The sequence below is a fragment of the Phaenicophaeus curvirostris genome, chromosome 2, assembly GCF_032191515.1.
Source record: "Phaenicophaeus curvirostris isolate KB17595 chromosome 2, BPBGC_Pcur_1.0, whole genome shotgun sequence".
Classification (NCBI taxonomy): domain Eukaryota; kingdom Metazoa; phylum Chordata; class Aves; order Cuculiformes; family Cuculidae; genus Phaenicophaeus; species Phaenicophaeus curvirostris.
In genome coordinates this window covers 12,668,359-12,693,911 of record NC_091393.1, presented here as the reverse complement: position 1 = coordinate 12,693,911, position 25,553 = coordinate 12,668,359, and the positions used below count along the sequence as shown (strand labels likewise).

At 41.1% G+C, this 25,553-nt stretch overlaps 1 protein-coding gene across 1 annotated transcript in view; it reads right to left on the bottom strand.

Moving 5' to 3' along the window:
* The window catches only part of ELOVL4 (ELOVL fatty acid elongase 4), a 31,247-nt gene extending 6,752 nt beyond the window's left edge, over positions 1 to 24,495 (bottom strand). The window contains exons 1-3 of the mRNA XM_069851315.1: positions 24,366 to 24,495; positions 5,690 to 5,877; positions 2,923 to 3,003 (exon numbers count right to left, since the gene is read on the bottom strand). Of these exons, the coding sequence (XP_069707416.1) occupies positions 2,923 to 3,003; positions 5,690 to 5,877; positions 24,366 to 24,462 (366 nt within the window). The 5' untranslated portion in view covers positions 24,463 to 24,495. The remainder of the gene's footprint in view (positions 1 to 2,922; positions 3,004 to 5,689; positions 5,878 to 24,365) is intronic.
* Positions 24,496 to 25,553: the final 1,058 nt, after the last annotated feature.

Here is a 25,553-nt window from a genome sequence, read left to right as displayed (position 1 = left end):
CAGATGGCACAGAAAGATTACATTACAGCCTAGGATTAAGGAGGTCACCAAGAGGTCCAATCCCATGACCCCTGCCTACTTCAGGGTTTTTGAACAAAGGACAGTTATAACATGGGACTCTGTTTCCCTGCACTCTTCTTCCCCATTTCAGGCTGGAGACAGTTATTCATTAAGTGGCTTTAAAATAAAGTGGCTTTAAAAGAGAACTGTTTTCCCTGCTTCAGTTACAGAATTCTTATAGGTCCACAAAGTCATTTTGTTAAGTTAAGCTCCCTTTTCATAGAAGTTTAAAGCAAGTTAATATTATATTTATTTCAGAAGAGGAAACTACTCAAGCTCTAGACATAAATGTAAACAATGCAGATTATAATTACAATATAGAAGACAACCATAGCTCAGCTTGATGATTCACATAGCCCCAGATTCCTAATTCTCAGCTCTTCAGAAATACTAATAAAATAGATGAACCTTGACCTGGGAAACAAGGACACACGAATGTAAGCAAAGGGTGAAAGTGACTACTCACAGACACTAACATGCCTAAAGTTAGACAGTGTCACAAACCCGTTCACTCCAAATACTGTAGCTTCCGAAGAAGCTCTACAAAGCATGGATTGACAACCTCAGCCCTTTGCATTTATTATTATGACTCTTAAGTTCTTCCAAGATGCAGCTGCAGCTCCTTCAAAATCCTTTCTTGGGGATTTCTTCTCCCTTTTCTTTCTTTCTTACTATAAACATTTTATTTTCTATTTATAAACAATTACAAAACACACTCCTCTTTATTAGTCAGTAAGGTGGCTACCTACTACACACAGAAGAGAAGTCCTTTAGAAATGAGATTATTTCTGCAACTGTAAAATGGAACTTCCACGTCCTGTAACTATGGCATCCATAATAAATTCCATTCCTACTTGCTCCAGTCATCCATTGTCTCTTACAGAATAACAGTAAGGGGACCTTGGATGAGATTAACAGGTCTAAGTAGGTTCAAAACACTAAGTAGGAGGGCCAACTTCTCCACTGCCTATAGAAGCAGGTAAACTACCTACAGAATTATATGCCAGTAAAGGACAGGATGTCATCCAGAGGGACCTGGATAGGCTGGAGAAGCGGGCCTCTGAGAACCTCATGAGGTTCGACAGGACCAAGTGCAAGGTCCTGCCACCTGGGTTGGGGCAATCCCTGTTTTCAGTATATGATGGGGGGGTGACGTGATTGAGAGCTGCCCTGCAGAGAAGGACTTGGGGGTGCTGGTCAATGAGAAGCTTGACGTGAGATGACAGTGTGTGCTCACAGCCCAGAAGGCCAACTGCATCCTGGGCTGCATCAAAAGAAGCGTGGCCAGCGAGTCAAGAGAAGTGATTCTGCCCCTTTATTCCTCTCTTGTGAAGCCTCATCTGGAGTAATGTGTCCAGTCTGGAATCCTCAACATAAGGAAGGATATGGAGCTGTTGGAATGGGTCCAAAGGAGGGCTACAAGGATGATCAGAGGGCTGCAGCACCTTCCATACGAGGACAGGCTGAGAGAGTTGGGGCTGTTCAGTCTGGAGAAGGCTACAAGGTGATCTTACAGCGTCCTTCCAGTACCTGAAAGGAGCCTAGAAGAAAGCTGGAGAAGGACTATTCATAAAGGCTTGTGGTGATAGGACAAGGGGGAATGGGTATAAACTGGAGAGGGGCAGATTTAGATTAAACATAAGGAAGAATTTTCCTTATCTATTGAAAAATAAACAAGGTCAAGGATTTGTCATACTTTGCTACATTTTGTTTTTAAACAAGATTATTAACAGAAGCATTCTAGTGACTGAAATAGCAAGTGCACTGTATTGGCAAAGGTGAAAGAGGTGACTACTATAAGGCCAACAAAAGTCTACACAGAGTTGTTCTGCAATACCAGCCATTATATATAAGGTGTGAAACTCAGACCTCTTCTCACTGCCATCCCTGCCACGTGTACAAACTTTTGAGTAATACTACTGATCAACAGCCACCTTGTAGACAGACATTTTTTGAAATGCGTTACAAATATTAAATATATTCAGACTATAACAGATTTTCATTTTTGCCCCCTCCCTGGAGGTGTTCAAGGCCAGGCTGGATGGGGCCTTGGGCAGCCTGAGCTAGTGGGAGGTGTCTCTGCCCATGACAGGGGGATGGAAATGGATGATCTTTAGGGTCCCTTCCAACCCAAACTATTCTATGATTCTGTGATTCACCATGTTTTCAGGAACATGTTCTAATCTGTAGACAAAACTTGCAAGAACAGCTAAGAGATTCTCAAGTGTCAGCTCTGTCAAAAGATAAGGTTTAATGCACGAGCTAATCAACAGCATTACAGAAATTAACAAGCACCTGCACTTTGATTTTAATTTGAATGCTTTCCAAAAAACACACATCTGAAATCTAAGATTCTGCAACAAAATGTACTGATAATACATTTACGAGAAGTCAGCAAGCCCTCATGAAGCCAAGCATGGGTAAAGGACACAAAAAGTTGCCTCACCAGAATGAGTGAAGTGCAACCACAGTATATGCTGACAAATCTTACTTGCTTTGATCTATCTAGAACACTACATCTTTACTGTGGTTATCCTGGTATCATAAACTTCAGCAAGGTCTAGGAACATACAAAGTTTATCCTGGATGGTTCAATCGTGAATGAAGCCAAGGATGGTATCTTTAAGACTACCCATGTTTGTAGCAGTCAGATGAAAGTTAATGCAAATACACCACTGCACTTTGATTACACCTGCTCTGTGTAGTCTAGTGAAACCTGAATTGGTTTGTGAGAACATAACGGAATACAGTCATGGCTGATGCAGAACTCTGGAAATGCTGTTTTCAGAGAAGACTTAAACCACTATGTAGTGCTATAGATTACACACATTCACATACAAATAGAAAAAAAGAAATACTCACCCTAACTTCATAAACATTATCTGAATAATCCACAGTCTGGCAGACATAGCTGTAGCCTCGAGCTCTTGATGACAAAAACAGCTGAAAATATTAAAGCCATACATGAGGAGTACATAAAAACATGTTCATAACAATTATCAGCAAATTTCTTGCTATGTCAAACTCGCCTGAACAGAAATATTTGAAATATCTTTATCAGTCCTGACAATACTATGAATAAAGCAAATATTTAGTTCTAACAACCTGTTGTTACGCAGTATCTATTTTATTTTTTTTTGTAATTCGAAAGGAAAATACTAATTTTTCCCTGCATGCATCTGCCCAGATTATTATAGCCCTATACAAATTAGTAAGAATTACAGCATAGCTTTAATCTATTCAAACAAATCTATTCCCTCTGATGTCTGTAGCTTCAAAGACAGGAAACACCCAATTGCTTTCACTATGAATGACAGAAATGTTGTTCCGATGATGGATTACAGAGAACTCTCTCCAATAGACAGGGACTAGATAATTTGGATCTACTATTCTTAAAACAGTGTATCAATCAAAATCCAGAAAAAAAGGCCTGAACAGACAATGCTGAGCACCCCTAAAACATGTTGAGAGAAACTGGACAAAGAAAAAGTTCCCCATTTTGTGTCAACAGAAATAGCCTAAAGTACATGAAGTAATTCTGTACGGCTACTCCAAATAAAAGCACATTGCAATAACCAGAACAGGAAAAGATAAATTTGACATTTGAGCAAACTCCCATTGGAAAGAGGAGCACTTGTGTAGAGCTGCACAAGGTTCAATTAATATTTCTGATCTTGACATTCATAAATATTGTGATACAAGATTGTTTAAAGCCAGATAATCCCACCTTGTTAAGGATTAAAAGAGACAGCAGTGGAGCAGACAGAACCTGTAAATTATGAGCTCCTAGAGTAAAGAGGAGTGATAGAAAAAGATGTCCAAAGTAAACATGGGTAGGCACTGACTGTTCTTACAGCTAACCTGAATTCCTTCTCCTTCATACTGAACTCAAGATTACTTAGGTATCTCAACTTGCACACAGCACTAGAAATGCAAAGAGATGCAGAGACAAGTGTTATGCAGATAAAATCAACATAAAGAACCTTGTGAAACTCTGGATTTATTTGCTGCACATGCCTGTTAAGGAAGGAAGTGAAAGAACTGTCCACAGGAAGGATCCTAAGAAGGAAATTTAAGTACTTCTGCATCATCCAAGTCCACTTAGGAACTGGTGTTTACATGACTACTCTCCAGAGTGGTTCCACACAAGCGTTAGAACATTTGACGATATAAGAAGAGCAGGGAAAAGTTTAGTTTGCACCATTTCTGAAACTAACCAGTCTCTACTGTGACCTACTGGGTAATTTGACCAAGATTCATTTGGTAAAAGGCAGTAAATTGTCTTCACCAGACTGCCTTGCAAACGCATCTGTTACCCTATAAGCAACATGGTTTTGAAAATTAATTGACTATGAGTCTGGTATAATTTAGCTTACAGATAAACCAAACCAATTTAAAAGAATAAGTGAAAAGGACAGACATGACAAAAAACATTGCATAATTAATTTCAGAGGATTTTCAGTTTTAACCTGCAAAGATGACAGGATTTCATCCATTCCCATAACTACCCCTGATGTCAGCACTAAATTCTATTGTACCAGTAGAATTTTATTACTTAGTTGAATAATACGAGAAACAATTCAGACAAAATGACAATTGAGGTGCGATGGCTGAAATTTTACTAACCCAAGTATCAAAAAAAAAAAAAAAAAAGGCTGAAATCAATTAAAGATTTTATTACAGAAGCTCTGGGAAGGGTCAATATGCAGATCATCATCAGATATGCCATGCTTTCCTGTCAAAAGTACAGAACAGACCCATCAAGGAAAAAAAAAAAAAAACCAAAAAAGTTCTGCAATGCTGTAATTTTAACTCCTTTGTTCATTAGCTTACTTTTGGAAACAGACTTTGCAAGTTAATGATCTGAGGTCTTCCAAGAAGTCTCTCAATCCACATGAGCAAAATCACAGTAGCATAAACTACTCCTCAGTATCAGCTATTTTCTGAACAGCTTGAATAACGATTACCAAACTGTTAGGAAACCCCACTCAGCTACTACTGAAGAGCTGATCCACTGCATTGTTCCTAGTCATTTCCGCTGTACAGAAAACCTAACAAAGAAGAAATGCATCAACACTGAAATTTATTAACACACTCGGAACACTGCAATCTAAATATTAGAAGACTGTATTCTTCTTTTTAAAGGCACAGTTCACTTCATTTCTATTTTTATTCTAAAAGATTCCCTACAGACAAGACACTTTTTCTCACTACAGAGAACCAAATTTCTAATGATAAATACACTGAAGGCATCAAACAGCTCAATTTCTAACTAGATACATTCTGATATCCTTTAGCATTTTATTTAAAAAGAAAATAAAATTAGTTACAAGTGCTAAATCTCTATGGATTTTAGTTTATCTCTCCAGTATTCACACCAACATAACTCTAAGAACTTGGAATAGCTAGTACACAAATTCTCTCTATAGACTCATTCAGCACATATGATCTCAAACAGAATGTACCTAGCTACAGAAATACTCACAAAGGCAAACTCACCTTTAAAGGTCTATGCAAAACACTCACTCTCAACAGACATCATGAATATGTAAGATTATTTTCATTTCTGCAATCTGTAGACATGCTCAGACTTAAATAGCAACTCCCTTTTGCGAGAGGGCATACACACCTCTTTGAAAATGAAGAAGTTGAGAAGAACCATTCCAAAGTTGTAAACAACCAACAGGAAACGTAACTGGAAGGGCTCTCTTGTCTTCATCCATTTGGGGCCCAGCCAGACAGTGAGGAGATAAATAGTGCTTATAGTCAGTGTTGGAAATGGAGACTGCATCAAGGGCCAATCATCAACACGTTTGTCTGGGGGAGTGAAGCAAACAGAAGGAGTTGTCAAGGTCTGAACAAAATATATTCCATCATAATTTTAAAATTAAACAAGTGTTATTCTCTGCTGGAACAGCTGCATCAGTTAGCAGAAACACAATACACATTCTTTCTAGGAAGGTTAAAGAAAATAGTTTAACCCCACACATACACACTATATCATGTTACCTCACACAGAGATTCATCACGTCACACAAATTCTACTGTCCAGTTCTACAATTCAAAACAATAAAACAAACAGAATGAAATGAGCTCAAACCCAACCCACTAATTCTCCTCCAAACCAATTTTGGTTATGTCGTAGCAGCTACATAACCAAACATTCAACATCACTGCAAATGAAAAGATACTGATAAAATGAATAGCTTTTCTTAGTTTAAAATCAGGCACTAAAGAGCTTCCAGCTCATTTTACACAGGTTGTATGATGCTAACCAAGCACCTTTGCTATTTGATGTAGGTCAGTCGTACATGTTGCAGACAGAATATCGTTATAATAATGTTACTGGAAACAAGTAAATAAGAGTTTAAATACATGGTTCTAGTTAAAGAAATCTGTGTTGCCATATGGGAGGCAAAGGTTTTATTTACAGTCTCCATCAGTCACTCATGAGGTCAAGAGTTATACATACTCTAGGGCCCAGAAAATGCTATATTAAGTTCTGGATCTGTATCAAAAAAAGCGCACTTAGCCTGATGAACCAGTGACATCTAGGATTAGAAGGCTCTGTTACAGAGGAGGGAAGGGAGACACTACAGTGACATCTCCTTACTCAGTGTTTCCTTCCCCCACCACATGAAGGCTAATCTCTAGTTATAGCAAGGATATAAAAGGTAAGTATTCTATAACTTTCAATATTTCAGATGCTGCACAGCTCTATGATACTAACTGGATTACTTCCAGATGCTTAGGCCAGTCAGAGTTCACCACGCCACAGAGCTCCTTGGGAAGCTCAAACATCTAAAACACCTTCAGTCACTTGTGGGCAAACTCAGTAACAGCAACGCAGCTGCCCATAGACTTACCTAGAGGACAAGTTTCTTTTCAAGAACTGTTCTTCCTCACGGTAACCCAAAGACAGTGGAAATAACCCTATAGCATAAATAAATTCCTGATTGCAGGCATACTAACAGCTACGTTAGAAAACCCTTCTTATCTACAAAATGAGGAACTCTGATACAATGAACAAAGTATAGAACAGCACTGTTGCTACTCCTCCTGCACTTCCTTCTTGTTTCCCTGGTTACCCTTAAGATCATAAATTATTTCATTTTAGGAGCAGATTTTACAAGGCCCTCTATTCCTAATAAACAACAGATATTGTGATCTACAGAAACACGGTGTGCATGGCACTGATTCTTCTTGCTTCCAGCTGATTTAACAATACTTGACCTGCACACTGCAAAGGTAAGAGGCTAAAAATATGTAGAAAAGAAGAAAGAGAAACCAGCATAGCTGCTGCCATTATAGTTAATGCCATAAGAGAAAAGTAATCCTAATGCATGGAAACCTCCAGCAAGGCTGACATTGCCAGAATTCCAGGAGTCAGCCTTGCGACCACAGCCACCAACAGAAGCCAAGAGGAAGCAGACAAAAAGTACAAAGAGGAGTGGTAAAAAAATCAGATAGATTGGCTGTAGAAACACAGACAGTGAAACAGAACTGAAGAAAGTGAGAGAAGATGGTCAGTTACCTCTGACTTTTCAGCAAGTCCCTGGAACACACTTGTAATACAGCATCATGTATCCTCTGTAGAACACCAGAATGATTGCTTTATAGGAGTGTACAGTGTCTTGGGATGTAAAGGAACAGCTCTATTTTCCTGACATCACAGAATGCTACTTATTGAAGCTGAAATGACACCGCTGTGTTGCAATTGCTACACTAACTCCCTTACACTTCATCTTCTATTTGCTTTTAGCAATTGCTCTACCAATCTGAACTTAAAAATAAAAGATAACACCATTTAAAAGATAAGAGAAACGGAGAACCTCAACATTCACCTGGTGTGAAGTAATGGAAAAAGACTTATCTCCTCCAACCAAGCAAGAAGAAAGCAGTCATTTATAAATTGAGAGCCCACTCGGGGAATACCCAATGTGTGACATGCTTTAATTAAATCCACATCTCACTTCAGACGCTGTAACGTGCAAAGAGTTAAGAGCAGGTGAGGCAAGAGACCTGGTTGCTCTCTCATCCTTCTTGCACTAAGCAATATAAAGAGGCAACGACATATCTTAGAATCTGTCTTCTATTTTCTAATTCAGTGTTTCATGGTGTCCTGAACTCTAAAGTGGCAATATAAAAAACATGAAAACGGAAGAAGATCTGAATTTTACCCAGCAACTGAATGTTATGATCCACAGAAAACAGGAAATCATGACCTACTCCAGAATTGTTTTTGAGGCTGGAGACAGATTTCTAGAAAGAAGAATGAAGATTCACAATAGAGCAAAAGGAAAGATGAAGGGGCTTTTTCACAAAAGCCCAGCTGCAAGTGGTCTTTGCCTCATGCTTCATCAGCACTGTAAGAAATTCTTTCACTTCCTTTCACAAATTCTACAAATTTAAGAACTTCACTGGACAAAACAAAGAGATGTATTTAATTAACTGACAAAAACATAAGAGCATCTGGGCAGCTACATTTCACTCCCATGTCTGTATCATGGTTTCAGCCCATCACTTTCCCTCTGCACGGTTTCTGGACAGTGAGCCACGTCTTAGAGACATCTTAAAGTTTTGCAAGAAAAGCAGAGCTTACTAATACAGACTGCATAACACACCGCCCAGGGTATCCATCTGATTGGAATCCGGGGCCTGACATCTCCTAGGAAAATCACATTTTAAACACAAAATGTCTGCATGAGAGGGAACAGAGTAGGCGATTCAGTTCAGGAGTACATCCTGGCCAAAACAGAAGCACATCAATCAGTCAAAAAGTTTACTCTAATTCCTACTGTGCTACCTAAGAACACCACCTTGCATGTATTTTGAAGGTATTTAGCAGACTCTGCATATGATTATTTTTTACTAATACTACAGCATCAGAAAACATGCTACTATTCATCCCAGAACATGCTAGACTTCGGAACTCATCACAAGCTCTCACCTGAATAATACAAAGCAACTTGTTCACTTTAAATCAGCTCCGTGCACCATTCTTGTTGCACAGAAGGTTTTACAAACACAATATAATTTCAGTTTACCAGAAAAGCCTAAGTGTCAGTGTTCTACTCAGACACACAGTTACTTGCAGACCCTTGTTCCAAACTTCTTTACAGATACCGTCTTTCAAACCAAGATAAAGCAGGTGACTTAAGAGAGTGAAGTAAGCGACAAATCTCCCAAGTTACTCCAACACTACTCCAAGCTACTCCTTCCTGCCACTCCCCACCCAATTTTAGCAAAATCAGCACAATTGTGTCCTATTCATTGGCTCGTGCTGATGACTACAAATGATTTCTGCAAATTAAAGAACTGTGGTAGCTTAAAGGGACTTAGGAGTGTATTAAATCTTGCAGTACTTTACATGCAATAGGTAGATTATTACCTGAAAAATTAAATAAGCTCAAAATAAAAAGGCTAGCTCTCTGAATTAAAAAAATCCCTCCAACCACTTTGAAGCAAAATGACCAATGCCTTTACCTGATTAGAATTGACAGAGACTGACTGAATCTTTCAGGGGATTAATGCATTTGTCTTTCAAATCCTAAGACCCAGATTCTAATTCCATCACAAATAAAATGCCTGTTGTGATGGCACAGCCTGTAGTACAGTGCTTTTTTTGTAAGGTAAGAGAAGTTTTAGAACAAACATTTAAAGTGACACGTAATCGTAAAAGTGAATCCAGAGTAGAATAAGGCATCTGCTAATGTGCTCCTGATTACAAAATAACTATTATGTAAAGAAAGAACATGAAATAGTTATATACACAAGGTTTTCCTGTCCTTTTCTGTATATAAATTTTAAAGTTTCACATTGCAAAGACAAGACAAAAAATAGAAGAATATGTATATATATAAATAATATAAATTGCCCCAAGGAACCTACCCCTGCAGGACTGAACTCTTTATGTATAGAGGCAATTCACGTGAAATAGATACCCTAAACTCCTCTGATTTCTTTCTCCAAAACAAGAACAAGAGCAGGACCTGTGAAAAGGACTGAATAGCCTACCCGGTAACGTGCAAAGAGGATATAATTAACCTGCATTGGAATATGGAAGGCAAATGAAGATAAATTTCATTAAGCAATGCTACACTGATGGACATCTAGAGTTATAAAAAACAAAAGAAACTTCTGTGAAACATCCTGTAAGCGTTTTAGTACAGGAATGGTTCTGTTAAATATGGTTCAGCATTTTCTTTCCAACAGGGAGGATTTTAGACAGTTAAATTTCCTGCACGTTACTAAGCCTATGATTGCTGGGTTTTGTTGGTATGGTTTTTTTTTTTCCTTTCCTCAAGAAGTACGGACTTTAAAACTAAGCAAACCAATACATAGAAGAGTGAGGAGAAATCCTGAAACAGAACAATGCTGACTATCTCTGCTTTTCATATTAGCTTTAGAGAAAATATTACATAACTAAAATACAAGACTTTTTAAATTCCCTGCATTCGTATTAGATATAAAAGAATATTTTTTTATTCAAAAGTCTTTATTTTTACTTTAACAACCCATGCATTCCTTAGCTATAAGGTTGCTACTCACTAATTTATCTGGAGAGCCTTGCAAAGTTATTAATAGCTATTGATACTATTCTCAGCGCAAAGACACTTACAGTGCCAATCCAGCACATCCATCTGTCCAATCACATTTCTAAAGACACTGCAGAAATAATGGTGACTGTTTAAAAGTGGTTCTTAACATCAAGAGCTCTCTGCAGATCAGTTTATTTTAGCAGAAGTCCTCTCAAAGCCCAATCTCAAGCCTAAGAAAGATTTCCTTAAACAAGTAAAATTTTGATTCCACAATATAACACAAACCACTATTATCTAATCAGAGTATTGCTTTATGAACTACACTGTTTAAATTATCTAAGAAGTCCACATATCTTGCTATCTCCATAACATAAATTGTTAGCACTATAATAGAAGGATATTACAAAGTGAAAACATGTATCATAAGAAAACATGTGATAAAAAACTTCACAACCCTTAAAAAATTTACTAAACTTTCATATGGAATTCCTAAGCAGTATTGTAATGCCTCAATTCCCTGTTTTCTTTCTGGTTAGGGTTTAATATTCTAAATAACATATTTCTCTTCCTGCATTTGCATCAGAAATACTGGCTCAGACCCGTAAATATTTACAAGTGAATATAAGAATCACTGTGGCTATACAACCACTGGATTAGTTTAAAATGCTAGGGTCTAAAGGTGCAGATGCTTATTCAAGTTTACTTTCAACTGAGCTAAACAAAGCAATGCATCAGAATCACTTAAAAGGACATTTGCTGTTACTCCTTTATAGAGATTCCAAGACAAAAGCTCAGTCTCTAACTAACCAAAGCTTCAGAACAGACAAACAGAACAACAGTTAAAGCTATAAATTAGCCTTTAAAACAGCCCATGACTAGCTTACAGGGGCTGCACGACTTGAGACTTAATACTGTTAGAGAAGCAGCACTGCAGAGTCAAAACTGAGAGGCCATATCTCTTTGGATTGCATACCTACAGGAGTTATCATTTTCTATTCACTTACTTTTTACAATTTTATTTATTTTATTACAATTCATATGGCCCAAAACAAATTATTCTTTTAAAACTCTCCAGTACTTGAATTAACTTGTCTGCTTTAATATTGATTATTCATTGTGCATATTCCACTTTAATCCTCAATTATCTCAGTTTATCAAGTTTCTTTATGATAAATCCTATGACAGAGGACCGTAGCTACTGCACGAACTAAAATAACATGCCTATTACCTTACTCCTGTTTTAATCAGAAAAAAACCCCCTATCTTCTCCAAGGAGAGATTGTGCAGACAGACTGCTGCAGGAAAGAAAAAAATGAATTGGATACAAGAAGTTTCTAGTTTATATTTCTTTCTCACCTTTATCTCACCTATCGTACTTGGCAATGTCTGCAGTCTTCCGGCACTCTGGGTATTTCTAAGGATTCTGTCAGGGTCAAGGATGCCCATATCTAACTCAGTAACATTGCAATCCGGTATAATCTCCAAAATAAACGCCAGGAAACTTCCCCTAATGGATGCTTTAGCTAAAGGATCTGCCTTAGAAGAATGTTCCATCTTTCCAGAGGCAGCAGAACATATAACAGCCTCCTGTAAAATGCAGACCCACTGCATAAATTTGGTTCTCAAATCCAAAGGAATTAGGACTAAAACTTTAGCAGAGAAAAGTATCACAAACTGGTTAGACTGAAGATCCATCTTTTCTCCATCTTTTCTTCCTCCTTATTTGGGTAGTTATAAGCAGTTATCAAGTCACTCACTAGCTGCTTTTTTTTAAATCATTTTACTTAAAGTAACACCCTTATTTCATCCACCTTTAGACGTTTCTTCCAATTATTTAGTAATTTTCATGGCTTTTTTCTGGATAGTCTACAAACATATAAATAGCCCTTGTACCTGTTTGACAGGGAAAATTAACTATACCAATCAAGTTCCTGCCACTTTCCCTCACAGATGAGTTGTGTGTTGTCACAACAACATCACAGCATCAGTGGTGGTTATGACTGGTGAGAAAACTAAGATGGAAGTATGTTACTGGTAAAGTTAAGGATGACACGCATACAATGCTATATGGACAAATGTTCCCACAACCAGGCACAAAAACCCACATCACCTCACCTGTTTTGAGTATTTCTTAACAATAACAGAACAGCACAAAGAAAACATGATTATTTTGCTCTTCAACAGTGAAAGTAATTATTTAAGTATTTTGTCTAACCTCAAGCTTTAACTACCTAACAACAAACTACTTTGTTTAGGCCAAAACCAAGACACATCAAAATTTTATGACAAAGCATTGTTGTTTTAACAAGCTATGAAGCATCAAACTAAGATGCAAGAATAAAAATACTCAGTTTCGAGTACAGTGAATAATGAAAGCATATACTTGAAAAACAAAGCAAAAAAACCACACTGATTTCAAAAGTTCACAGATGAAGCTGTACAAATCCTCTTACACTCAGAAATGAGAGATGCCTGCCCCAAAACCAAAAGGACTATGGACATGACTAACAGGTACTGCTTACGACCAGCTGTGGCTTTGTTTTAAATTTCAGGCCTTTGTAACTGTCCCATTAAGTCTTCTTTAAAGACAACATAAAATCAAAATACTGCACAGCTAAGAAGAACATCTCCTGCAGGTAATGAACACCTGTGTAATACACAGGCGTTTCGTGAACTTTCGCGAACATTAAAGTAACAGGAATGCCTAATCCCAATTTGCTATTAAAAGGTCAACTAGGTTAAAAGGTTAACTAGTATTCCCATTGTCCTAACTAGTCTACTAGGGACTTCAATCACTAATACCGTATTATCTTTGTGTCTGTACACAGCAATTACAAGATACGTTTGTTTCAAGATAAGGATAATAATAAAATTACAAAGTTCAAGAGCCATATCAATTCGCCATCAAGTCTCAGGATTTTCAAGTCTAAGATACTGTCTTGTTCAAATTATTTCTGATTTGCCTCCTCCGTTGATTATGATTATTTGTGAGGACAGTGCAAACAGTCAGCTTCATGGAATAATAAAAATATAATCCTCACTGAAGCTTACACAAGATTTCAAAGATAGTAAGCCCTTGAGGCACGTAGCATTCTTCTGTTTGTCAAATCTTACTTTTACAAACACCACAAAAGCAAGATGCATTCTCAGTGCAGTGATGCCTTTTCTTAAAATGTTACAAGTTTAGGAGTAAACAGATTAAGAAAATACATGAAAATACCACCATCACACCAACCCATGGGATGAATTTTATGAACCCTATGATCCAGCCTGTGTCTCCATATTTCTAAAGAAATAAAAACGCTGTATAAACCACACTTCAACAAGCTTTCCTTCCACAGTGTTTTCTTTATTGAAACTTTTATTTAAACTTCTCTGATCTTAGCCAAAACTGCATTACTGAGAGCTCAGATGGGAAATGTCATTACTTCACACCAAAGGTGGTGGATTTGGTTACTGTGAGAACAGTTGTAGGAGTATCAGTAAGCCTCAATACAAACATAGGATTTATGCACACATAGTGTTGCAATAACAGATTAGACTACTGGCCCATCTATTATAATTCAGTGTTTTATAACGCCGAAGAGGATGGTCATAGAATAAATCTTCTCCATCAACAGATTTTTTTACTGGATTCCGCCACTTAGAAACTAACATCCTTTAAACATGTGAAGGATTACTAATAACAGTTTAATAATAAATCTGCAAGGCTTGATCCACTGCAGAGAGACACACGTTAAATATTCAACATACACGGCACAGTACTTTTGGCACTGATATATATCCTGCTAATGTGCTAATACAACAGAATGATACTGATGCTTAACCACACAGCAAATATAAACAACTTAAGTTGTTAAGTTCTTGCAACACAGAATGATTTTGTGTTGCACATTAACATTTAGAGACTCCTAGATGCAGTGACTGGACATGTATGAAACCCAGCAATGGCAAGTGAAATCTACCCAAAAATAATACCAGAAAGCTATGGGAGAACATTTGCAAGGAGCTCCACACAGATCTCTGTGATAAACTACCTGGTTTTTTTGCTTTGCATCAGCACAGGGATGCTGGTCATCAATTTGGCTTTACAGAAGGAAGACTGAAGCAAGAATTCTGTTTTGAGTAAAAACTACAGAAGGAGTTATGGCAATGTATTAGCTCTTATCTTCAAAGTTCAGGGTCAGAAGTAAAATTTACAATTGTGAGCTACATTAGGTCTTCTGTTAGCCTAACACAAGTATACCAGTCAAAGCCCTCAAAGAAAAGGAACACTGCAAAACATATAGAACTTATTGCTTCAACATGCCTTCAGCATCAGCAAAAACGACAAACTGGGGCAGGGGTTGTAGGGAGGAGAAGACTAATTTTAAAACGTTGATTTTCCAAACGTGAACTTAATGAGAAAATGCTCTTATACCCAAAGATGACCAAAAGAACGATCAGTGTCTGACTCTCTCACTCACTAAATATACAGTAGCAAAATCATCAGTTTGGCAGCTAGATAATGCTACACCCCAATGACTGTTGCAACAAAGTCTCTTCACTTCTGCAGTTGCGTTACCTTTCATGGCCCCGAATATGAGCTTCTCTAATGGATTCTGCAATACAATTTCTCACTCTTGATCACTGAAACTGAGATTAGACAGAGAAAAGGAAAATCTATCCTAACCATGAAAGCATTTTGGGGTAACCTGTGTTTAAGTAGTTCTATTGCGCACATCTATTCATGGTAAACCACTAAATATTAAATGTAAACTCAGAAAATATGGTTATGATGTCTCTTGTTTAGAACCCAGCTATTCAATGTAGCGCACATATTTCCTACTTTTTTCCTACATAAAATCTTGTCTACAGATATATGATTCACTGGCTCAATGGAAAAAGTGAAAGACATGGGCTATAAATTCCCTTCTTCCAGCAACATTCTGTGAGCATTTAGAAAGCAATAAAACAATCTTATGTTTGCTATAACTGGGAGAGGGAAACAAGGTGATAGCTATAAGCAGATTAAAAAAAATAGAAAATCACCATTGTCGAGCATGCAAACTGAAGCATAACATATACAAGAGCTGGAAGAAGATATTTCTGTGATACAGCAGAAAGATGTAAGAGGAGTAGGATTATATGACGGAAACAAACCAAATAGTTGAGTGCATGAAACAGAAGAGTACATGTGGGAGGATGGAAGGGTGGATGGAAGGGTGGATGGAAGGGTGGATGGAAGGGTGGATGGAAGGGTGGATGGAAGGGTGGATGGAAGGATGGATGGAAGGATGGATGGAAGGATGGATGGAAGCAAACTAGGGAAGACTCATGGTACAGTTGGACACAAAGGCATGGAGAGAGTTAAGGTAGGAGGGGGCAGGAGTTAAGGACCAAACAACTGAAATTATTCAAGTACAAAAGGAAAGGGGTTGAGTTGCAGGCACATAAGTGAATTAACCTGACACAACCAAGAGCAGTCAATGCCCACAGGCATGCCATTATCTTGCATCAAATACAAACCAAATTGAGGTAGCTTATTCCCCTCCACCTTCTATGAGAGAAAGATAAACTAGCTCATGTTTATCTAGAGATCCAAGCACACACAATGGGAGTTAATACAAACCACATGTTGCACTCAGTTCATCTCCAGGCTTGCCTTGAAGCTACTTATTGCTTTACTGACAATCTAGGGTGTAGTCCTGAAAATCCCCACAAAGCTGACACCTAAGTCTCAGTAGGCCTGAATTTCAGAGCTGCCTTAATTTATTACTTTAAAAATGCCACAAGGCTTGGAAGTCCATTCTCTCAGAAGCACTTAAGTCTTGACAGAATTGAGCACAGTTGTAACCACTTGCCACCTAAATAAGATCCAGAAACTACGTATCCCATATCTACATCTTCCTAAAATCACAGACACAAGAGTTCCCTATGAAATGCAATGGTAACTTCAACTTTGCTTTCAAATACAGCCTGAGAAAGCAAAGCCCTGTCATGTAACAGTTTACTAGTCAGCGTTCATGGATGAGATTTTCCCTTGAAAGCATACTGTCACAACTTCTGTGCTTCCACCACACTCCTTATACCAACACTTTCTAAAATTCAAAACTCTTGCTCTTTTTATAGCCAATTCTTTTTAGCTGAATAACTCCCATTCAGCTCTAATTTTTCAGGCCATTCATGTTTAGCTCTATTTGCCTTACTGCAAAAGACTTCAGTACACACCACAGCCTCCCCCCCGACTCCCCTAAAGTCTTGCATCCTAGCAAATTCTTCTTCCCAAAGTTCCCTCCATGACTACTTGGAGTCTTTCATCCACGTGCTCCATTAATCCTTTCCATGTGAATCATGTAATTCCAAAAACCTGTCTGGACTAGTAGAGGAAAAAGTGGAGTCTCGCCTCACTCACTCCTCATGGTTCCTGATCTACAAGACCTTAAAAGGGACTACAACCTATGCTTCCTACACCTTCCTCTACTACTTGTCCTCATGTAGCCTTTAACAATCTTTCCTGGTTGCACAGGAATAGCTGCCTTGAATACAACCTCTTCTGGCTTTCCATAGCTATAACCACAGCCTTGCTACATGCCTCTTCACCCCAAGAACAGGATAAATACACAATGACTACCACAATCACTTACAGTCAAGTTTCTCCATATACAGACAGCTATCTATGAACAACATTTCAACCACTGTGCTTGATCACTTCATGTAATCAGTGCAGTCCCCAGGACGAATGCTTCTGTTCCATGTCACAGATACTTCCAACTGCTCAAGAATTTTTCACCTGCCATTGCAGTATGTGGCCCCAGGACCACACGCCAATTTGCACCTCACTAGTGGCATGCAGCCTCAGCTGAGAAACATGATCTGCTGAGCGCTCCAGCGTGTTGCAATTTTAAACATTCCGTCTGCACCAAGTAATAAGGTCATTCTGCATAAAGTAGCTCTCCAAACATTGTCCATGGAATCTGCTTTAAGAGTATTCATAACATCTTATTTCCTCCAGAGATTTCAAGAGGTGTTATCTACAAAGCCTTAAAAGGAATCTTCAGAAGTTCAGTTATGTTCTTGCCATTTTCTCCATATATTTCCATTTGCTTCTGGAACATGCTGATGAGTATTCAAACAGAAGTTCATATCACATTCTTGCTGGTTCATATCACATTCTTGCTCCTTAAAGGCTTTTTTCCTGTTTCACTTCTTTGCTGGAGCTGAATTGCAGGTGATGACCCACAGCTCCTCTGCTTCATTTCAGGCAAGAGAAGCCTCCCTCTCACAACACAGTTCCTTATCCACAGCGTCAGCTTTGCTTCAGGCTACTCCCTCAGGCTTGAGTTCTTGAAGCTTGGTGAAGTCCTGCCTGACCACCTAGTGACCTTTTGTGATGGAATGATCACATCAGTGGACAAAGGAATAGCTACAGATGTCATCAAGCTGGACTTCTGTAAGACCTTTGACATGGCCCCCCACAACATCGTTCTCTCTGAATTGGAGAGATACGGATTTGATGAGTGGATTGTTCAGCGGATCAGGAATTGGTTGGATGAATGCGTCCAGAGGATAGTGGTCAACAGCTCAATGTCCAGATGGAGATCGGTGACAAGTGGTGTTCTTCAGGGGTCCATACTGGGACCAGCGCTGTTAGAGATCTTCATCAATGACACGGATAGCGGGATCGAGTGCACCCTCAGCAAGTTTGCAGATGACACGAAGCTGAGTGGTGTATTTGACATGCCTGAGGGATGTGATGCCACCCAGAGGGACCTGGACAAGTTCAAGATGTGGGCCCATATGAACCTCATCAGGTCCAACAAGGCCAAGTGCAAGGTCCTGCCCCTGGACTGGAGCAACCCCTGGTATCAATACAGGCTGGAGGATGAAGGGATCGAGAGTAGCCCTGCTGAAAAGGACTTGGAGTTATTGGTGGATGAAAAGCTGAACAGGAGCCACCAATATGTGCACACAGTCCAGAAGGCCAACCATATCCTGATCTGCATCAAAAGAAGTGTGGCGAGCAGGTCAAGGGAGGTGGTTCTGCCCCTCTACTCTGCTTTGGTAAAACCCCACCTGGAGTGCTGTGTCCGGCCCTGGGGCCTCTGCAGAGGAAGCAGAGCCACAAACATGGTCAGAAGTATGGAGCACCTCCGCTATGAAGATAGGCTGAGAGAGTTGGGGTTGTTCAGCCTAGAGAAGAGAAGGCTCCAAGGAGACACAATTGCAGCTTTTCAGTACTTTAAGGGGGCTTATAAGAAAGATGGGGACAGATATTTTAGCAGGGCCTGTTGCAAGAGGACAAGGGGTAATGGTTTTAAACCAAAAGAGGGCAGATTCAGACTACATATAAAAAAGAAAATTTTTTACAACATGGGTGGTGAAACACTGGAACAGGCTGACCAGAGAGGCAGTAGATGCCCCATTCCTGGAAATATTTCACATCAGGTTGGAGGGGGCTCTGAGCAACCTGATCAAGTAGAAGATGTCCCTGCTGATAGCGGGGGGGTGGTCTAGACGACCTTTAAAGGTCCCTTCTAATCCAAGCTAGTTTACGATTCTGTGATTCAAAATCTCTAAGCAGACATTTCCACTTCAGTACCACACCATTTCCAAAGGTGCAGAGTATCTGTTTTGTTCTGATTATCTGCCTTTTGAGTTCTGCAATCTGATAACACCTCCTGGTGATGAAACGTGGGTGGAACTTCCCTCAGACACCCAGCAATTTGTCTTCAATACCGACAGCTGTTTTTTCTTCACTAATGAAGTCCCTTCTCTCCACTGACAGGCAGTTAACAGTGATGCTTAACGAAATTGAGTAAACTGGGATTCTTTGGGATTCTGTTGCGATTCTGATTTCTGGGATTCTGTTTGGTCAACAGTAGACACACATAATCTAGCCTTTACTTCTACAACCACCTTTTCTCCAAGAGCTGCTTCTGCCACAGGGTTCTCTTCATGTTTCTGCTACAAGACAGCCAAAACCGATTACACTAGCTTTTCCAGTTTCTGGTGTTTCTTCCTGTCCAATTCTCATGTTCTGAACAGTCACAGATAAAAAAAAACAAAACTGTTCCCTTGACAAGAGAACTGTATCTGCAAGACAAGTATTGTGCCAAATCATTGAGTCTGATGCTCAGCTAGCCCTCCAAAAGCTTGGGAACACATTCTGATTTGTTTCTGTGCAACAGGCTTCATGAACCTTCATCTCATGCTTCATTCTCTCTCCTCATCATCACCCTCTGGAGAACTCCAATTGGGATTCCACTTGCCTCCAGCTTTGGCACAAATTATGAAATACAAGGTACTGCTTGCACTCAGAGTGTTCTGCTAACCAACCCAATGAACCTTCCTCAAGCATCAACATTCAGGATCCTTTGGCCACACTTGGTTTCTGCATGGAGAAAAGAATGAGGGAGGAAAGAATATATCTTCTTCCAGTTCTGTTCCCCGGACTGAAAAAGAAACTGAACCTGAACTTCCTGAGCATTGGTAACTTAGTCCCAAGATCTTCCTGGCAAAAGGTTCTACAGTAATTTGAGTTCCGATAGAAGCTGCTCCACCTGATCGCTTTTAAGGCAAGCAGTTGTTAAGTTTCTTATGTTTCCCCATGGTCATCCTCTTACACTTCTGACCCAATTGATAAAAGCTACAATAGATACTGCTTGTGAGCAAGATGCTACTTAGAAGACTACCACTAAAGTGAAAGTTTGCATCTTTCTGCTCTCTCCTTTCCTCCTGATGGAAAAAGTCTGTAATCTTATTAACTGCAACAGCTGTAAATAGTTGCTGTTCCAAAGCAGTCCCACGTGGCCTGGGATGCCCCTGCCTTCTTTTAACTTTGAGCTCCAAAAACAATCAATCATTCTCACCCAAATTTGGTAAATTCTTGTGTTCTTTAGCTCAATACATTCAAACTACATAGGTCCTCTAAAATAAATCTTTCTGATCAGGGTTTCACAAACCTCCTTTTTGAGCCACAATCTCCTACTTCCTCTCCCCAGCTGCCAGTGGTCTCTTCATCCATGTTTTGAAATTTCCACATTCTTTTCCTGGATTGTTTCCCAAATTATTCATCTTAATAGTTCCCCTGGACTCAGCCTGGAACCTCCCTTTAAATCACTTGCTCAGTCATCTAATCATACCCTTAATCCTTCCTGATGGATCTAACCCCAACTAGCTACCCAAGCCGAGAGAAAGGAGGAAGCCCTGCCCCACCTATTACACCTTACTGGTCCCATGCCCTTACAGAAATAATGGTATAGAATTCCTAGATCATCTTTCCTGATAGTAACTGTTCCACTGACCACCTTTTTTTCTCCTGATGACCACTAAGACCATCTTTCTGGCTTCTTAAATTATCTCCATCTGCCTTTTCAGGTGAATGTCAGGTTACAAAGGATTTTAAACTTTCATGAAAAGGGTCTAAAAATATAGTCAAGTAAGAACGAAAAATTAAAAAAAAAATGCATTTATACAGATTTGCCTAGAAAAACATATTAAGCTAAGGCTGAAAGTGTATTTGATAATGTATATGGGGAAAAGTCGTGAAATACTGTTATTATTCCAAATTGCAAGATTGAAAAAAAAGCCAAAACAACAAAAAAACCCAACCAAACCAGACCAACAAGCAACCTAGCTTTAGATAGCATGCTTAACGCCAAAAATATTATAACATCGTTTTAAAAAAAAAATCCAGTTAGGTTCATCATATACTTGGCCTTCTGAGATTCTTTTTTGGTCTCAAAAAAGGTTAGTTGCTTTTTCAATAGCACAAAGCAGGAGAGAAAAAAAACCCAAATCTTTACAGCACAAAACCAAAGCAGCACAAGACTCAATGGGATGTTCTCACACAGTTCTACACAAGTTTCATCACAGGAGTCCAGGGCAGCATTAGAAAACACCTGCTAGTAGAATAATCCTGCTGGATACTATGAACAGGGCCAAAGACAGACTTGGGTGACCAATAAAAAAATGGAAGCAAGAACTAGAGAGAATAAGCAAATTTAGTTTTATATGAATGAGAAGGTTCTGTGTAGGAGTAGTAGTGGGAAAAAAATTTCTTAACATTTTATTGTGTAATTTTGCTGTGTAGTAGTGTTTCACTGAGATTTATTGTGTAATGCTCTTGCATAGCATCATTTGTTGAGCAACTTTGCTGCGTGGTATAGTTTTTTTATTTAATGATATTGAACATTAGGCAATGGTCTTGCATGCCATAATTTGCATTTTCTGTTGAGCAACATCACTGCCATAGTTCTTGACGCAAAGGTGAATTGCATGAATTCACACAACAGTGCTGAATTCATGAATTTAATGTATATTCATTCAGAGATGACAAATGGAGATTTATTTTTTCTAAATGAAGACACATGCAGAGAATCAGCAAACTGAGAACATGTTTAGGTAAAACTTAAGGCATTAAGATAAGATTTCACTAAACAGCAATGGACCATTGCCTCATAAACCAGGCTTTCTTATTCAGAGCTACCTTGCAACTACACTGTGTCATATAATGTTTCCCATATCCATACCTGACCATAAAAACTACAGAAGGACCTTGTTTTACATACTACTAGGTATAAGTAAGAACAGTAACATGCTTTTGATGTGACTTAGGCTCTGTCCAAAACTGTTCTTGCAGCAAGTTGCTGAAATTCAGATTCTGAACAAGAAACTCTCCACCCACACAAGTGAACTCAGAGCAATAATTTAAAATTTGCATTAGTAATTTAATGAAAGACTTAAGCATATTTTAGATGCCATCATAATGCTATCCTACTACAGCTTAAGATTCTCCAAAGTGACAGGACGAGGAAAGAAAAGTTTGCCCTATAGGTAGTAGTAGTGTTAAGTTACTTATCCTTACATTCGTTACATAAACTTCCCTTCTCATCTTCCTTTTTTTTTTTCCACATGCATATCCTGACCTTCTAACAAACGTGGTCCGTTTGTTAGAAGGTCAGGATATGCATCAGAACTTCAAAGCTTTTTCCAAACAAAACACATAATCTATAAGGACATGAACTTTGCACCCACATCCATTTTTACATCCATCTAAAAATGCCACCGATCACCTAGAAGAGCACCTGTCTCATGCATTACCTAGCAGCCTACAAACAACTGTGTGTTGTGAGAGGCAGAGGAAGAGAGCGAAACACTGACAGATTACAATGCAGTGCTGCTGTGAGCATTTTGATTCGATCTCATATCCTGGCAGGTTTTAAATCCAGAAGTAAGCATGCAGGCCTAGTTTCTAAAATATGGCAAAACCCAGAAGATTTGTCTGGGAAGGTGAATTGTGAGGAAAAAAAAACTGAGCTCTCTCTATCTATAACATAAGATCAATTTATTATCTGACAGATGGAAGAAGGGAGGGGGGCAGAAAAATAAAGACTGCTGATACAGTAACGAGCTTCTTGTCTGTAACCAAGGCCCCACATTCTCACCTATCCTACTGCCCCAAAACACATCCATAGTCAAATTCACTCCAGAATGAATTTCACTGTTCTAGGTTTAACTAGGCTTCTAGTTCTAGGTTTAACTAGGCTAGGTTTAACTAGGCTAGGTTCTAGGCTTCACTGTTTCTAGGTTTAAATCAATACAGCCTAGACCTCGTTGTTGTGTGGACAACTGAAAAAATGAAGAAAACATCCAGAGAAGTGACTTCTCTACCAACTGCCCAGGGCTACTCACAACAGCAACTATGAAAGCTGCGACTCTACTCCACTCATTTCCTTTGACCAAGGAGCGAGAGCCATTCACAGAATCATAGAATAACCAGGTTGGAAGAGACCCACCAGATCATCAAGTCCAACCATTCCTATCAAACACTAAACCATGCCCCTCAGCACCTCGTCCACCCGTGCCTTAAACACCTCCAGGGAAGGTGAATCAACCACCTCCCTGGGGAGCCTCTGCCAGTGCCCAATGACCCTTTCCGCGAAAAATTTTCTCCTGATATCCAGCCTGAACCTCCCCTGGTGGAGCTTGAGGCCATTCCCTCTTGTCCTGTCCCCTGTCACTTGGGAGAAGAGGCCAGCACCCTCCTCTCCACAACCTCCTTTCAGGTAGTTGTAGAGAGCAACGAGGTCCCCCCCGACCTTCACGCCGACCAACGCTGCCAGAGCTACCGGTCACTGCAGCAAGTTACCAGCTCACTAGCCGTCCCAGCACTGAACGCTGCTTTTGCACGTTTCTCCATATTCCAAGGCATTTTCTCTTCCTTCAGCACCTTCCACACCGCAGCCACGGGGCGCCAACGCAAACCCGGGGCGCATCGAAAACGATCAACAGCAGAACCGACCCACACGCGATAGAAAATGAAAAGCTTCAGCATCGCCGCTGGGAGACGGGGCTCGGTAGCGGGCGGGCACGGTTGGGCTCGGCGATCTCAAAGGTCTTTTCCCACCTAGCGGCTCTACGACGGCAGCGAGCGCTGCGACGCCGGCACAGGGATCCCGAGCTCCGGCACGAATCACCGCAATTACGGACCCCGCAAGGGCGAGAGGGAACCAAAGGCGCGGCGGCTGCGGGCTCTGCCCCGGCCAGCCCCGGGGACACCCTCGCCCCGGCCCGGGGATGGTTGGGGGGGGGGACGCCCCGCGCGGGATGGCGGAGAAACGAGCCCGAGCGGCCGGGAGGAGCCCCGCGCTCCCCCCGCATCCCCGGCCCGGTGTCCCCGCGTCCCCCCCGCCTCCTCCCCCCGCCGCACGGAGCCATCTTGAGCCGCGGGGACCGGGAGGGCGATGAGGATGGGGCTGGAGACGGCGCCGCGCCCGTTACCTCGGATGCTCCACGTCCACCGGTAGAACTCGAGGGTGTCGTTGACCACGCTGGACACCAAGCCCAGGGCGCGGGGGGTCTCGGCGGCGGCGCCCATGGCGAGCAGCGTCCGTGCCTCTGAGCGCCGGGGGGGGCGGCTGCTGCTGCGGCTGCTGCTGCTGGCGCTGCCCTTTCTGCAGCCGGAGATGTGATTTAAATCTCTATCTCTCGGTGTCTTCCCCGCAGACTCCGCCTCGGCTCCGCCGTCACCGGCTCCCGCGCCCCGCGGGCAGGGAGGAGGGCGAGGGAGGCGGAGGCGGGCGGGATGAAGATGTTGTTGCGGGTGGATGGATGGATGGATGGACGGACGGAGGGAGGGAGGGATGGAAGGTGTCGGGGCGGGGGGGGGCGGCGCGGCGGCCGCGGCCCCGTGCGCGGTGCGGGCCGGTCACGTGACGGGCCGGCTGTCGCGCCTCTCGCCCCCACCCCCGCCCCCCCGCGTGCGGCGCGGCGCGGGTCACGTGACGGACGGACGGCTGCCCCCGGGGCTGCCCGCGTGCGGCGAGGTGCGGAGGGGGTCACGTGACGGACGGCCGCTCGCTCTCCCCCCCCCCGTGTGCGGCGAGGCTGGGTCACGTGCCGGGCGGCTGCGGCTTGTCTCTCTCTCTCACTTACCAGGCGGGGAAATAAATCATGGAATGGTGGTGGTTGGAAGGGACCTCAAAGCCCGTTCAGTTCCAACCCCCCTGCCATGGGCAGGGACACCTCCCGCCAGCCCAGGCTGCCCGAGGCCCCATCTAACCTGGCCTTGAACACCTCCAGGGATGGGGCAGCCACAGCTTCCCTGGGCAACCTGCGCCAGCGCCTCATCACCCTCATCAGAAAGAATTTCTTCCTAATGTGTATCCTAAATCTTCCTCCCTCCAATTTAAAGTCATTCCCCCTCATCCTATCACTCCATGCCTTTCTTAACAGTCCCTCCCCAGCTTTCTTGTAGCCCCTTCAGGTACTGGAAGGTCGCTATAAGGTCTCCACAGAGCCTTCTCTTCTCCAGGCTGAACAACCCCAGCTCTCAGCCTGTCCTTGTGTGGAAGGTGCTTCAGCCCTCAGATGATGTTTGTGCTCCTCCTCTGGACCTGTTCCAACAGATCCACGTCTTTCTTATGTTGGGGATTCCAGAACTGGACATGCTTCTGAAATATTTCAGTC